We start from the raw sequence: 17,242 nt of genomic DNA on the forward strand, positions 1-17,242 counted from the left end.
AAACACTGCCCCCTAGCATTTTGGCAGAGAATTGCTAGTCACCAAGGATGAGGACGGCGTCAGACGTTGCTGTAGCAGTTGATGAAGTGTTCGATTGAAGCTTTTAGTTTCGCACATGATCTCAGTTGGCACTGTGACCCCGTGTGTGTGTGTGCGTGTGCACGTGCGCGCGTGCGGTCTCAGTTTACTGTTTACCGGAACCAGTGACACTAAGCAGTTATTTGCTGTGGTTAGCACATCCATCTCCTGATTGATTTTGTGTGTGTGTGTGTGTGTGTGTGTGTGTGTGTGTGTGTGTGTGTGTGTGTGTGTGTGTGTGTGTGTGTGTGTGTGTGTGTGTGTGTGTGTGTGTGTGTGTGTGTGTGTGTGTGTGTGTGTGTGTGTGTGTGTGAGTGAGTGAGTGAATTGACAAGTTTTTAAAACACTTATTGCTAAATTTGTAATTAGAAGCCAAATATTTCACCTTTTTTCCTGTACATTTTCTTTTAAAATTATAACTTTGTTCACATAATATTTACACTTTTTCTCAAACCTAATTTTCCAAAAATCAAAATTTTATTTCTCATATTTTGTCTTAAAAAAAACAACAAATATTTCAACATTCTTCTTTTTTTTTCTTGTCTTAATATTATGACTTTATTCTAGGGGTGCTCCAATCGATCAGCCACTGATCAGTATCAGCGCATTTCCGTGAAAAATCACAAGATCGGCATATGCCGATAAATGCCTTTCAAAGCTGATCACCTGTGGCTAGCACTGTTGCATTCCGCAGCGATCCTTTGTTGCAGTGAAGTGTCTTGCGCTAACTAACGTTTTTGGCAGCGTCGTCCTCCCACTTTCCCCTCCCACAAAACAATAAAAATCATGTCTGCCGTGTGGAACTTAACTACCAACACGTGGCACGAAAACTATCTTGCGGACGTAGCACGTAAAAGAGCTTTAATTTAATACGGCATTTGATGAACAAACAATTGATGCAGTGTGGTGAGATTTGGAGGCTCATGGTGTGATCATCATTCAAATGGGAGCTAACGCAACCATGTGGCTAAACACTGGCTAGCAGGGGCGCAGCCAGGAATTCTCCGTCCCACGGAAAAAAATCACATTTCCCCCCCCCCCCATTAATTAATCACTCATTTTATTAGCAATTTATTAGCAAATCTATTAGCAAATAGCTATTTTTTGGGCCCCCTGGCAGTCAAGGAACCTTGCATTGTCCTGACTTTTCCCTTTTGTATGGCATCCATGGCCCATAGCACTCATTATCAATAAATTGAAAAATGTATAATTAATCCATGTGACGGGCATCGGTATCGGGATTGGCCGATTTCAGTCCCTGATCGGAGCATCCCCGGTGTATTCCCATAATATTTACACTTTATTCCCGTAGTATTAAAACTTTTTCCAAAACTAAAAATTAAAACTTTGTTTTGTTTGTTTCTCATAGTATTAGGCCTTTTAAAAAATAAGACTTTAAATAATAATAATAATTCAGTCAATGCTACTAAAATGACATTATTTTTCCTCATAATATTTGTCATTAAATTGTGACTTTTTTTCTTAATATTTTGGCTTTAGTCGTGCAAAATTTCTGCTGTTGCATTTTTTAATATAATCTTGCAGATATTTCAACTTTCTTCTTCTACATTTTCTTCTCATAATACGATGAATTTTTTCCCATAATATTTAGACTTTATTCCTGTATTATAACTTTTCCCAAATGGAATTTTCCAAAAATTCAAACTTGATTTTGTTTCTCATAGTATTCCATCTTTAAAAAACATAATATATAATAATAATAATAATTTTTTAAATATTTCTATGCGACTAAAATGCCATTATATTTCCTCACCATATTACAAGTTTATTCTCATAAAAAAAACTCTTGTTAGAATACGACTTTCTTCTCTTAATTTTTGACTTTATTCTGGTGAAATTCCAGCTGTTCTGTCAATCTGTGATTTTTTTTTTTCCCAACTTTCCTCCTGTAAATTTTCTTGTTGTAAATATTTACCACTTAAAAAAAGTCTTTCTTTAATATTTCAACTTCACGCAACTACGTTATTTTTCCTCATAAAATGACGTCATTCTCGTAAAATTACGACTTCTTCTCATTTGATTGTGACTTTTTTTTCTCGTAATATTTGAACTTTATTCTTGCAAAATTACTTTTGATTTTTTTTTTATTTTTTAAATTATGATTTAATCCTTTGTTTTTTCCCAAGTTTTCTTGTTAAATTAAATTTCTACAATGTACCGCGGGCTCTAAATTGACCCCGGGCCGTACATTGGACACCACTGTGCTGTAGTGTCACATAGTATGGGTGTATAGATACTATGTAGAAGTTACATTCATAACCTTTTACGCCTCCACATTGGCAACAGCCCAATGCCATAAAGTTCATGATGTGTGTGCGTGTTTGTGTGTGTGTGTGGAGGGGGCTGCTCATGAGCACACATCATTAAATATTCATCCCGCTGCTCATATTTCTCCCACCCCTCATCCATCCATACCTTCCTTCCTTCCCCTCTTCCTCCTCCTCCCCTTCTCGTCTTTGTTCCCTGTCGTCCTGATTGTTGTCCATCCATCACTGTCTTCTTTTTACCCCACATGAGAGCAAATACTCTTCAGGTTTCTTTTGGCTGCGTGTGCGCATGTGTGCGTTGTTTGGCATCCTCTGGGTGTCACTGTTAGAAAGCAGGAGATTTATTGAGGAATTGTGCTGTGTGTGTGTGTGTGTGTGTGTGTGTGTGTGTGTGTGTGTGTGTGCGCGCGTGCGAGTGTGTGAAGGTAATCCATGTAGAATGATGTGGATGTGATTCACACTTACCGTGTACATTGTGATGACATCATCACTTAGCTTTATGCATGTAGATATTTATATGTAGTACGTGATTACAGATGTAACACAGTCGTTACATGAGCGCGTTTGCTGTTTGTCTGTGTGTTTTGTTTCTCAGTTTTCCTTGTAACTACGGTCGTCCCCCGCCGCGTCGCGCTTCGCCTTTCACAGCTCCAGTCGATGCCGGTTTTTCAAAATATATGAATTAATCAATATATCATCACTGTTTCGTGGTTGAATACGGCCTATTATTAGTCCAAGAATATGCATGTTTCAGTAAATTATAAGGTATTTTTAGCCTAAAGCATTTTCAAGCATAAAAATGACTGAATTAAGTCAAATACAAATACAGCAATCCCTCGTTTATGGCGGTTGATTGGTTCCAGACCCGACCGTGATAAATGAATTTCTGCGAAGTAGGATTCAATATTAATAAATGGAATATTTTATGGTGGTCTAGTGGTTAGCATGTTGGCCACACAGTCATAGTCTGGAGATCGGGAAGACCGGCGTTCGATTCTCCCCTGGGCATTTCTGTGTTTGCATGTTCTCCCCGTGCGTGTGTGGGTTTTCTTCGGGTACTCCGGTTTCCTCCCACATCCAAAAACATGCATGTTAGGTTAATTGGTGACTCTAAATTGTCCATAGGTATGAATGTGGGTGTGAATGATTGTTTGTCTATATGTGCCCTGCCATTGGCTGGCCACCAGTCCAGGGTGTACCCCGCCTGTCGCCCAAAGTCAGCTGGGATAGGCTCCAGCATACCCCCGCGACCTTAATGAGGAGAAGCGATATAGAAAATGGATGGATGGATGGAATATTTTTGTAGTTACGGCCGAGAAAACCTGTTTACACTCTTCTAAATATGGGTTTTAACATTATCAGAGCCGTCAAGACATGAAATAAGATATATATACTTTATTACTTTAGACATAATAAGAGAAAATAAGTCATATAAGACACAGAAAACCTGTTTATGACCTTCTAAATATGGGTTTGAACATTATTGGAGCCCTTTAGACGTGAAGTAACACCCCTATAGTCAAATTTACACTCCTATAACCCAATATAGTAGACATAATAAGAGAAAGTAAGTCATATAAGACACAAAAACACTGTTTATGACCTTCTCACTATGGGTTTTGACATTATTAGAGCCCTCTAGACATGAAATAACACACCTATAGTCACCTTTACACACCTATTACCCAATGTAGGAGACATAATAAGAGAAAATAAGTCATAAGACACACAAAGAGATGTTTGACCTTCTGAATGCAGGAGCTTCATGAGGAGGTCACTTGAAATGGTTTTCACTTCACAGGTGCCTTGTCAGGGTTACTTCGTGGAATTTCTTGCCTTATTAATGGGGTTGTCATGGGGTTTAGCCTTGTAAAATTGCAGCCTTCTTTCTTGTTAGAAAGCTATTTTTATCTCATAATATTTTGACTTTACCCTGGGCAAATTTCTGCTGTTTTCCATTTCTGCTTCTGATTTTTTTGGTATCATTTTCCGAATATTTAAACTTTCTTCTTCTATATTTTCTTCTCCTAATATTTTCACTTTATTCCCATGTTATAAACTTTATTCATTGTTTTTGACTTAAAAAACATTTTTCTTGAATATTTCAACTTCATGCTTTTTCCTCATACTTTTGATTGATTTTCCCATTTTTGCTTCTGCTGTTGTTTTTTGTTTTTAAAGTTTCCTTGTTAAATTAAATTTTTAGACTGTACTGTGTGCCGATAAAATTACAGCCGCAGGCCGCAAATAGCCCCCGGGCCGCACTTTGGACACCCCTGGTATAGTACAATAATAATATAATATATAATTAATATAATTTATTAAAATTAAAGAATTGTAATGTTAGTTTGAAAAAAAATCATTCAAAAAAAAGATATAATATAGATCAAATATATAATTTATACATTGAATGTAAAAAATATTTGTTTTCTTGTAATTATTATTTATTCTAATTATTTAAAACATAATTGTACAGGCTGTTCAGAAAGTCTCTTTACAATAAAAATAAAATAAAATAAATAAGAATGACAAAATATGAGGTATGGTAATCAGGTTTGTCCTGGTTATTACATATTTGAATTTGTATTCTTCAGGTACCCTGCTGATGAAATGAAATAAAAGGGATGGCTCCGTTCCCTGGACACCTCGTCCCCTGGACGTCTTGCTATGGGGTTATGTTCAAGATATCATGTCCCCAACAAACATAAATACATATTCATCTCCAAGAGATGGCGAGAAATTTCCAATATGGTGGGAAATTCCGAGGTATACGGTAATATAGAGATATATCAAAAAATACTTTAAAGACACCTTGTATAATCTATGCATTTTTGTGTCCAGACTTTAGGGACACTCAGTAGTGTTTCTTCATTGTAATCATTGAAGATAATTCACTGGCAATGGAAGTTTATATTCTCAAACTCTGTATCTCTCTATCTACTGTATCTATGTCTATATTTATCTCTATCTACAGTGTCTATCTACGTCTGTTCTCCTCCATCTGTCTTCCTGCTCTTAAGCTCATCCCCGCCCCATCAACGTGTCACTCTGTCTCAATCGTCCCGCCCGTCTCTCTGCCTGCCCCACGCGTCTCAGCGGGTCTCGCCACGGGCCGCTCTGTCAGGATTACACGCCGTCAGGTTGGCCAACATGGACGCCGGCGCTGGGGAAACAAAATGTTCCTCTCAGCACAAAGCCGCTCTAATCTGCTCTCCTCATCCCCCATCACACAGCCCGATTACTGCAAGCTGGCATTAGGACAGACAGACGAGCTGGAAGCTGGGTAGCAGGACAGACAGACAGGTGGTCGGGTCCTGACTGGCTCAGTGACTTTTTCCACAAGCTCGCTGATTGGCTGATGGGCTGTAGCGGGATGAATGACAGACAGTTTGAAGTTGTAAATAAACACACACTCCAACGTTAACACGTGTTTGTTGTTTTATGCTTGCAGCGCTGACGGCCTACACCTACCTGACCATCTTTGACCTCTTCAGGTGAGCGCATTCCCTCCTCATGACACGGTTATCTCTTCCGAGTGTGTTTAGTCCTGTCAGCTGTTTGCCTCGGCTCCCTTTGACTCATGAAAAATGAAGTTTGAGATGATGATGATGAATTAAAGATCGCCGTAAGGAGACGTGAACTCTCCATGACCTCTGTGGTCTCTCGCAGCCTGCTTGGTGCTTTTCTGCGTCCAGGCCGGCTCACTCCTCCCCCTCCAAACCCTCCCATGTCGCTTGACGTGCACCTCCAAAATAAATCTAACCTCCCGTCGTGCTGACACAGACATTAAAGGATGCGATCGGGCAGCTTTTAGTACATTTTTTCATGAAGGGCTGCAGTATTTTTTTTATGTTAGGCTTGATGCAATCTAATTCCGAAATGCTGCTGCTTTTTTCAGTTTTACTGCACAAACAAACACTGCCATGATGTCGACACTTCATCCTCACTCTCCCCGTCCGTCCAGGGCGAGTTGTCTCCACTGCTCCGGTCCTACCTGTTGACGGCCGATGATATGTCTTTATTACTTTTATTTATTTATTTACGAGGGACGGCACATATTAATGAACATCTGCAACCAATATAAATGTAAATATGCCAGATTATAGCACAACTGCTAGTTTTCATCTGTAGTCTTCTGGCAGGTAGCACAGAAATAACAACGAACAATATGAAAACAATACGCAATAAAAGACAAATATAAACACAGAACATTAAAAGGCTAACGTTGAGCAAGTGAGCGTGCCACATTTTTGAGTCGATGGATTATTTTCAGTCTTTCTATTCATTTTGATGAAGGAAGTCACTCATCAATCATCCCGAGAATCACAATCTCCATTCCAAACAAGAAAATTGTGATTCACATTATCCCCAGACTCTTGCAGCCATTATTTCCTGTGCGTGTATGAGTTTCCTGCCTGACTTCTCCAAAATAAAAAGTGACTGTTGTAACTAGGGTTGGGCATCAAGTAGGCCTGTCACGATAATCAACAACTCAATTCACTGCACGATAAATAAAAACAAACTCTCAGATCCAAATGTGCAAAATGGGATTGGAAGCCAAAATATGTGGATCGGGACATCCCATTTAAATACTCTTGAGAAATGAAAGTTTATTCCTTTTGATACGGTGTACTGGTGGTGTACTATTATGTCATATATTATCATTACATCCATGAAAAAATGGTGTCCGAATGATGTTGACCATAAAATTGTTTATCAGCAATAATTTGTGGGACATTTATCGTCCATCAGCATTTGTTGTGGTGACAGGCCTCTGCTCAACCAACTACGCCGAAACATAAAGCAGCCTCAAGAGAAATGTAGTTATCATCTTTCTGTCTGTCTGCTAGTTTGATCACATGTCTGATCAGTTCCTGGGTGGCCATGAAGAAGCCCAGCCAGGTCTTCTCCTTCGGGTGAGTCCACCAGCACGTCTTGTCCTCTTTTGGCTTCAAATGAACACAAGCAAACGCTCGCTACCGCAGGGGTGTCCAAAGTGCGGGCCAGGGGCGTTCTCGTCCCTCTGCATATTGCATGTTGGACACCCCTGACCACACCTCATGCTGTATGTGTGTCACATATGCATGGACGGCTCATCAACACACAAAGTGGACACACGTTATATACATGTACGTGTGGGTGTGGGTGTAATGTGTGTTTGCAGCTTACAGGTGAACTCTTGACCTGGAGGTGTGGAAGAGTGGTGATCAAATGGGAATCTGCTTTTCAGCTTCACTTGGCTCTCTCTCCCTCCCTCTCTACCTCTCTCTCTCTCTCTCCCTCTCTCTCTCTCTCGCTCTGTGTGTGTGTGTGTGTGTGTGTGTGTGTGTGTGTGTGTGTGTGTGTGTGTGTGTTGCTGTGCACATTGATGCGTACATGTGTGTCCATTGGAGCATATCATGAGCGTGTTTGTCCTGCAATCAGTAGACTTTAAATGTGGTGGGAAACCAGCGGAAACAGACAAAGTGTAGAGGAGACAACAACCTGTTGTTTTTTTTTTTGGTGCACCAAGTACAATTTTACAAAATCATTTCTTGGAAAGTTCAGATTTCTTTTGTAATATTCAGACTTTTTCCTCTTTGTTTAGAGTATTTTCTCAAAAATGATGTTTAAAAAATATATATATATATATTTTGGGCATAAAATTGAAACTTTCGTCATAAAATCACAACTTTTTTTGTAATGGGTACAACTTTTTCACAGATTAAGGGTTTAGAAAGATTTTTTTGTGTGTCAATTTTAAATGATTTTCTCATATTCTGACTTGGGTCTTGTAACATCGCAATATTTTCTTGTAAAATTCTTACTTTTTGACAACCTTTTACTCATAATATTCTGACTTTTATCCTGTAAAATTGGTAAGGAGACAATCATAAATAAATAAATTCAATAATATATCATTTGAAAATGAAACATATACATTCTCCAACAAATACAGTCTTGTGAAATTACAACTTCTCATAAGTTGTCATTTTCATTTTTTTTCTAGTACAGTTATGTCTTCTCTTGTAATATTACCACTTTATTTTTGTAAAATTTAGAGTTTTTCTTTTTAAATTGTGATTTTTTTTTTCTCTCTCCGAAAATGACGAGAATTGTGACTCCCGTAATGTTTGCTCTTGTAAATAACGTTGTGTACATTTTTGTTTTATTTTTTTTTTATTTTCAGTCTTACTCCTCTTTGTTTGCAGTATTTTCTCAAAAATAAAAAAAAACAAAAAAAAAACAAATTTTTTAAACTGAAAATTTCGTCATAAAATCACAGCTTATTTTTTGTAAAGCTACACCATTTTCTCATATTAAGGCTTTGTAAAGATTTCTTTTTTTGTTGTAAATTTAAAACTTTTTTTCTCATATTCTGACTTGGGTCTTGTAACGTTGCAATATTTGAAATGATTACTTTTCTTGTAAAATTGACAAACAATTAAAAAATATAATAATAATAATATCAAATAATTCAATAATGATTTTTAAAATTAATCATTAAAAAATGCAAACTGCTGGCAGGTAATTCTCCAATAAATACAAACTTGTGAAATTACAACTTCTCATAATAACATTTAAAAAAAAAAAAATTATTGTAAAATCGGCTTACTTGACACCGGTGTGCATGTGAATTACGTTACGTGCACGTCTGTGTTGAGTGAAGACAATCATTTCTATGTGGCGCATGTCGATTTAGCAACACAGTCTGTCGTGGGTTCACGGTGTGACCTTCACCCAGCAGCAACATGCTGCTGATCAGGACAAACGCCGGTCACTACATGTTCAACAATCGGTGTGTGTTTGTGTGTAATCATGGACAACCTATTAACCTGGAAGTGTTGGTTAATCATGCCTTTGTTTGGGGAAAAAGCTTTGTATGATTATGTGCACACGCACACGCAGTACATTTTCTCTTGAATGTGTGCATGTGAGAGGCAGTTTATGAAGATGAAGTTATTATTGTTAACTCATTCAATACCAAAGACGTATTTTTACGTTTTTATAATCCCGAACGCCTGATCCCAACAACGTATTCATACAACTTGTAAGTTTTTTGCGCGAGAGCAAAAAGAGGTGGTGATGCAACTCTCCACTAATGCATTTCACTTCAGAGCTCTTTTAAGCCATAAAAAGGGCCACAAGGTGGCAGAAGTGCATTTGGTAAGAGCTCGGCAGGGATCATGTTAATTGACAAATCACACATGACAGCAAGGAGGAAGCGTGAGAGCGTGGAGAAGTGTTGCGTGCAGAAGGTTACGCATTGTAGGGACATTTGAACGCACGCGTATTCGCGCACGCGTGCACACACACACACACACACACGCACACACATAGTTCAGATCCAAATGTGAAACTTGTAAATAGTTGGTGTTATATTTGTAAATAAATAGTTATTTTGATGTAAAACAACCCCTTTTGTGTTGTTTATGTTGGTATAGCTGTTTAGATATTTGAGCTGTCACAAAAGCAAAAAATATTTGTGTCAAAGTGAAAGTTATGCTGGAAATGTATCTTTTCACCAAAAGCTGGCTTTCTACCTTTTCTAGTCAGGAACTGATAATTTCCTAGAACTTACCTATGTTCTACTGCTGATTACTAAAGAACGGAAAAAGGTAGAAACAAACTTTTAGGTTTCTTTTGGTAGGTTCTATGTTTAAATAGCCATACAACACAATATTCTGTGTGCCTTGAAAGATCATTCAAAATTGTCAAAAATCGCTGGTAGTGGAGGGTTTGTCCCTTTGAAAAATGGCTGGGATTGAATGAGTTAATAAAACATTTTTGTCATACTGCTGTCATAGATATAAACAACTACGAAATAGGAGTGAAATGTGTGAATAGTGGTGAATTTGACACCCCCACCCCTCCAGCGAGCTTTCTGAACCGACACCATCTTGGCTGTGACGTCACGACCAGAACACGTACATGCAGCCATGAACTCACAGCAAAGCCAAGAAACTGACATATCGACAATAACATAATAATAGCACTCACTGATATTGTGTTGTAGTAGTAGTAGTAGTAGTAGTAGTAGTACTTTATTAATCCCATAGCAGGGAAATTCACCTGTTACAGCAGCAAGCAAGATACACAAGTAAAGAATGCATAGTGACATAGTGAATACAAAATGGTTCAGGTGTTGTAGAGCCTGACAGCGGTCGGTATAAAGGACCTGCGGAACCTCTCCTTCTTACACCGTGGGTGTAACAGTCTGCTGCTGAAGGAGCTGCTAAGGGAACCCACAGTGTCATGTAGCGGGTGAGAGGTGTTGTCCATGATGGATGTCAGCTTAGCCAACATCCTGTGATAATTATAATATAACACACACACAAAAACTGCCACAAGTATGTTTTTTTGACTGACTTAAGAACAATTCGACTTAAGAACGGTCGTCTGGAACCAATTGTGTTTGTTAGTTGGGGACTTGGTGTATTTGCAGTATTTTTTCAAAAATAATCTGAAACAAAAAACAATTTTTGCATAAAATTTTAACTTTCGTTGTAAAATCACACTTATTATTTGTAAAGGTACAACTTATTCTCATGGTAAGGCTTTTATAAAGAGTTTTTCCTTTTTGGGGGGGTACTTTTTTTTCCCCTCATATTTTGACTTGGGTCTTGTAACATATTTTTTTGTAAAACGATTACTTTTTCTTGTAAAATTACAAGCTTTTACTCATAATATTCCCACTTTTATCATGTAAAATTGTAATTGTAAAATTGTCAAATAAACAACAAAAAAAACTGCTGGCATGTCAATCTCCAATAAATACAATCTTGTGAAATTACAACTTCTCATAACAGTTTTTCATTCTACATTTTTTTCTAGTCAAATTGTGACTTCACTTACAATATTGCCACTTTATTCTTGTAACATTTTGAGTTTTTGAGTTTTGAGTGATTTTTTCTTTCTCTCCAAAATGACTTTTTCCTCATATTAGGCAACTTTCATCTTGTAAAATTGTGACTCTCATGATGTGACAGGTTTCCTCTAAATAATTTAACATCAAATTCAGATTTTTTTTTGTAATATTCAGACGTTCTTCTCTTTGTTTGCAGTATTTTCTAAAAAAAAAAAAAATCAAAAAAAATTTTTTTTTTGCATAAAATTAAAACTTTTTTTCGTAAAATCACAACTTTTTTTTTCCTTTGTAAATTTTCAACATTTTCTCATATTCTGACTTCAGTCTTGTAACATTGAAATATTTTCTTGAAAAAGTGTTACTCTTTCTTGTAAAATTATACCTTTTTACTCATAACATTCCAACTGTTATCCTGTAAAATTGCTAATAAACAATAAAAAATGATGTTCAGTGTTTGAAGAGTGTGAATGATTATTATATTTGTAGTGTTCCCAAATAGGATACTTTACCTAGAGAAGAGGCTTTTCAAGTTCTGGCTTCTCCTTGGCATTATCACAAGCCAAAGACTGGACACTTCCTGTCCCTCACTTTGAATGTGTACCGCGTGGGAAATCATCTCTGTCCCGAACCAAAGGTTCCCTACCAAAAAAAAAAAAAAAATCAGATGACAATACTTTGCCGCTTATTTATTATTATGATTATGATGTGGTTGCCAGGTTCAGGGTGCGGCCCGCTGAGGCAGCAGATGGATGGAGAGGTCACGGGGTCGCCAACAGTTCCAGCCTCGTGCGCGCGTGTTTATAGAACAGCCGCAAAAAAGATCCAAGCGAGGTGGGCGGAGTTTAGTCTCGCGCTTGACCGTGTGTCCCACTTCTGTCCAGGTTTGACAGACTGGAGGTTCTGGCCGTTTTTGCCTCCACTGTTCTGGTCCAGCTGGGAGCCTTGTTCATCCTGAAGGAGAGGTGTGTATGTCCACACACACACACACACACACACACACACACACACACACACACATTAAGCACATGAAGAGAGTGTTGCTGATGGTTTGAAGTTGAAAAGCATCACATGTCACTCTGTCTTCCTTCATTAAAATTGCAATTATTTCTTAGCGTGGCTGGCACCCACAAAGACTATTTCCACAACAACACAAAACATATCTCCAACTGTCTGCCTCCATTATTTGATTGCACTCACAATGGGTGCACGAACACACACACACAACAGAACAATTGGACCCCTCCCTCATTCATTTTTGCTGGGTTTTTTTTTTTCATTTTCCTAATATTTCCAATCTCTTTTTAAATAATCTTTGTAAATTTTCCCATGTTAATATTATGACTGTATATCCATAATATTTTGACTTTTTTTTCCCCCCAATGTAATTTTCCAAAAATCACAGCTGTTTTTTTTTCTTTAATTTTTCAACTCCATGCAACTAAATGAACATTATTTTAACCCATAATATTATGAGTTTATCATAAAATCGCAACTTTTTTCTCACTAGAATCCAACTTTTTTTCTTCTTAGCCTGTAAGCGCCAAAGTCGCAAAATTGCGGACAAGCAACATTGCTGAATTTAACAAGCCATTTCTGCAAATATGCTGTGTCGGGTAGTTAATGGTTTACACCAGGAGGTGGTGGACGTCAGTAACTTCAATCTGAGCAACATTTATGGGCGTTTCTATTAGAGATAGACCAATACTGATTATTAATAGTTAAGGAGGCCGATGACCGATTTGATATTCGTTTGCAGTAAAAGTCTAAGGATTGGGTGTAAAAATGTTGAATAATACAAACACTTAACTCGGTTTAACTGCCTAAAGCATATTCATTTAACCAAACAGATAGAAAAACAGCTCCACAAGAGCATGGAGTTCATTGAATTTCTTACTCTCACTTGCAGTCACAAACACAGGCATCTACAATCACAGACTTTCCACATTGATATTACCAACAGCGTTGTTTCAAGTGATTCACAGACATCAGGAGGTACTATAAGCTAGCAAAGCTGCCGCTTGTGTTTACTCCGCTCTTAACGTTACGTTATTGTAGTAGTCGTGAGCTGTAACCTTTTTCATGTGACTTTCACGCAAACACACACTATTCTCCACATTGCTAATACATAGTCTGCTGAGCCTTTCGACCAGTGGTCACCAACCTTTTTGAGAGCAAGATCCCCGGTCTCGGCCATGAACCTGTGCAACATCTACCCCCCCACAATATATATATACGATGCTTTGTGTTATTATTGGTTGTTGGTCTAAACATTTCAGCTTTTTCTCATTATGCCTTTTGCTGCTTTTGCTGTATTTTTTTAAATCATTTTTGCTGTTTTTTTAAATTGTATTTTATTTCTGCAGTGATGCAATGACAAATGAGCCACGGGCCGCAGATGGCCCCTGAGCCGAACTTTGGGCACCCCTACTTTTGTGGCTCTTGGTCAGGGTTGGGCTTGTGGCATCGGCTTTGTGAGCAAACCACAACTTTTATTTGGCTTGTTGGCTCAGTGTAGTGGGCGAGCCATGCAGATTGAGGAGAAAGGGGCTGGTCAATGCATTCCAACAGTTAGCCCTTCACGAGTGGCATCGTCGTGGCTCACAGATCTTTTTGGAGGTGCACGTCTATTGTTGTATTTATGCTTTCACTCTGATGTAGCAAAGGCGGATTTTGAGCCCTATTAACGTGCAGTAATTACTGTTGTGTGCTCAGGCACATGGCTGCATGCGCTCTGTCAGTCCCTCCCTCTCTCACTCGACCTTTTTGCTAGCGCGGGGGGGTGAGTGCCTTCTTTCAAGTAATTCACAGACATGTCGGGAGGCACTACGAGCTAGCAGAGCTGCCGCTAATGTTTACGCCGCTCTTATGTTATTCTGTTGCTCAGAAAAATTCCTCTCAGCCGCGTGTGTGCGTGTTTGTGTGAGGACAGCGTCCACTTCAGATTGGCTCTGCCACTAATGCGTGCTGTGGTTTGCTTAACCAATCAGATGGCGCCGTGGGTGGAGCAAAGCTGGAGACAGAAATCGCAGCCGGCAGGAGAAAGAGAGGCACGTCTGAGCCCAAATAACCCAGTTTTAAACTGATTTCTTGATATCGTCCCGTCGGATTTAAATAAAGGTCGATACCGATATACTTCAAAATTCCAAATATCGGCCCCGATTATCAGCCCGGCCAATCATCAGTGGACCACGAGTTTCTATGCAAAGTTTGTAAGTTTATAGACTTTGAACCCCCGTGTGCGTGCGGCAGCGAGTCCGCTCGCCATGACAGTCCACACGCAGCATACTTGAGCTGATGCTTTGCTTCACTGTGTTTGGGGTGGCAGAAGGGGACGTGGTGGGTTGTCAAAACACCGCTAATAGTGAGGCGGGGTAGCGGGAATGTAAAAAAAAAAAGCGGGAATAGCGGCAGACACGGTAGTATCTGCGGGAAACTCCTCGGCAGAAAATGCACTGCTAATATGTAGATGGATATGACCTGAGAATACAATGACCTGGATGAATGACAATATTCACAGGTATGATAGATGAATAGATAGATACTATAAAGAGGTTCTTGGTTATCGGTACCATATCGGTCTTGAGAAGCAAATATTTATCAGTATCGGATTGAAAAAAAGATATTGTGCATCTCTATTTTGGAGTCGTTCCATGGAAGTCTGTGAAATGTAACTGGGGGGAATGATTGCAATACAGTTTTTGACATGCTTGCGTTTGTTTCGTCGGTCAGAGCCCACAACACACAACACTGTGCATGTGCATGAGTGCACCCCAAATGCAGCTATAGAGAAGGGATCTCTGCAAGTGTGTCCAAAGCTGGGAACAGGTGGTCCGGGATGGGCGGGGGGGCAGTCATAAAAGGCTTTAACAACACACACGTAGGTATATATGAGTTGGTAACTTTAAGGACCCCCTGAAGCGTTCAGCATAGGTTACCACAGCAACAGCACCACCGCTTCACCAAGCGTTAAATAGTTAAACTGACCTTAATGTGACACCCGCCTCTCCCCGAACCCCTCCCCAGTACTAACTGTAGACACCATGTCCTGTTCCCCACTGGGACATGAAGTTGTGATCTTTGTCTGAGTGCTTTCTAACACAAGTTCTGTGTGTGTGTGTGTATGTTTGTGTGTTGTTGGGGGGGTCTGATGGGGGTTTTTATTTAGAAAAATAAAAACTTTTGCTTTAATGAGTGGAGGAATACAAGCAATGAAGCGAGGGTTCACAATGCGTGTGGCCCCCGCAGTGCGTCTGTGTCAGCCCCGGGACATCACGTCCGTCTGGGAGCCAAACATGTGCAACTGCTTTGTTTTTGTCTCTGCTGCCCCCTGCTGGCATGGAGTCTTTAGCCAATCTTGACGGTATTCGTTTACCAAAGACAGTAATCCCTTGTTTATGGCGCTTAATTGGTTCCAGACGAGACTGTGATAAGTGAATTTCCACAATGTAATGGTGATGGTTTAATTTATTTGAACATGCGTACAAGTTGCATTGGAATACATTACATATTACAAGGAAGAAGAGTAGGAAGAAGCATCCATCCATCCATCCATCCATTTTCTATACCGCTTCTCCTCTTTTTAGGGTCGCGGGGGCATGCTGGAGCCTATCCAAGCTGACTTCGGGCGACAGGCGGGGTACACCCTGGACTGGTCGCCAGCCAATGGCAGGGCACATATAGACAAACAACCATTCACACTCACATTCATAACTATGGACTATTTAGAGTCGCCAATTAACCTAACTTGCATGTTTTTGGAATGTGGGAGGAAACCCGAGTACCCGGAGAAAACCCACGCACGCACGCACGGGGACAACATGCAAACTCCACACAGAAATGCCCAAGGGAGAATCGAATCCAGGTCTTCCCGATCTCCTGGCAGTTACTGTGTTGGCCAACAAAGCTTATTTAATCCTACCCCCCATCCATTTTAAATCAATTGCAATCCATTTGTTCACTTCCTGTATTCCAAATACACTCTGTTCTAGTTGAATACATCAAAAATTAATGAGATAATTTAATAATGTGATAAATAGTAGAAAAAGTAGTCGTCAAGTTTCAAATTTAGTCCGATTTCTTGTCACCGTAGCAACTTGATGTGACAATCCTAATAAATAATATGGAACAGACATAACAAAACATAGTTTGATAATAGGTGAGCAATGACAATGAACTGTAAAAAGCAAGTATGGCAGTCATTAGACGTAGCATTGCCAAATGAAACAGAACATAGTTGGATAATGGGTGAGTACTGGCAATGTAGGCACAAAAGAATAAAAAGTCATAAGTGACAAGAAGGAAGAGTTAGTAGTGAGTGTATTAGTGTTTAGACATCACATTGTATGTACCAGTACACTGTGTTTCAAGACTCTTCTTCCTTGTACTTTGCAAACATCACCTGCTTGTATTGTTTCTTGAAATCGCTCGTTTCAGTGCATTGTTCCTTGCTCAATCCGTTCCATAATTTCATTCCCCATATTGAGATGCAGCAGGTTTTTAGCGTTGTTCTCGCGTATTAATGTTTTACGTTGAATTTTTCCCTGAGGTCATAGTTCTCCTCTCAACTAGATCATCAAATTTTAATAATTGTGATTCTCGAAATAGAGGATTTGTATGTTCTGTATATGCGGCATTATGGATTATCCTAACTGATCTTTTTTGCAGTCTCTTTAGCGAGTGAAGTGTACTTTTATAGTTATTTCCCCATATCTCCACACAATAAGTTAGATATGGTAATACCAGGGGGCAATAGAGAGGATGAAGTGATTTTTGATCGAGGATGAATTTTGCTTTATTCAACATTGATGTATTTCTCGCCACTTTATGTTGTATATTTTTGATGTGAGATTTCCAACTCATCTTTTCATCTACAACCCCTGGCAAAAATTATGGAATCACCAGTCTCGGAGGATGTTCATTCAGTTGTTAATTTTTGTAGAAAAAAAGCAGATCACAGACATGACACAAAACTAAAGTCATTTCAAATGGCAACTTTCTGGCTTTAAGAAACACTAAAAGAAATCAAGAA

At 39.1% G+C, this 17,242-nt stretch overlaps 1 protein-coding gene across 2 annotated transcripts in view; it reads left to right on the forward strand.

Moving 5' to 3' along the window:
- slc30a6 (solute carrier family 30 member 6) overlaps positions 1-17,242 on the forward strand; it is a 92,286-nt gene that overhangs the window by 26,758 nt on the left and 48,286 nt on the right. For both annotated transcript variants that reach the window (XR_008573750.1, XM_054799555.1), the window contains exons 5-7: positions 5,818-5,860; positions 7,217-7,282; positions 12,096-12,176. Coding sequence is in view for 1 of the 2 variants with exons in the window: in XM_054799555.1 (XP_054655530.1) it covers positions 5,818-5,860; positions 7,217-7,282; positions 12,096-12,176 (190 nt within the window). In the remaining variant the exon portion in view is untranslated. The remainder of the gene's footprint in view (positions 1-5,817; positions 5,861-7,216; positions 7,283-12,095; positions 12,177-17,242) is intronic.

Source organism: Dunckerocampus dactyliophorus, chromosome 14 (assembly GCF_027744805.1).
Source record: "Dunckerocampus dactyliophorus isolate RoL2022-P2 chromosome 14, RoL_Ddac_1.1, whole genome shotgun sequence".
Classification (NCBI taxonomy): domain Eukaryota; kingdom Metazoa; phylum Chordata; class Actinopteri; order Syngnathiformes; family Syngnathidae; genus Dunckerocampus; species Dunckerocampus dactyliophorus.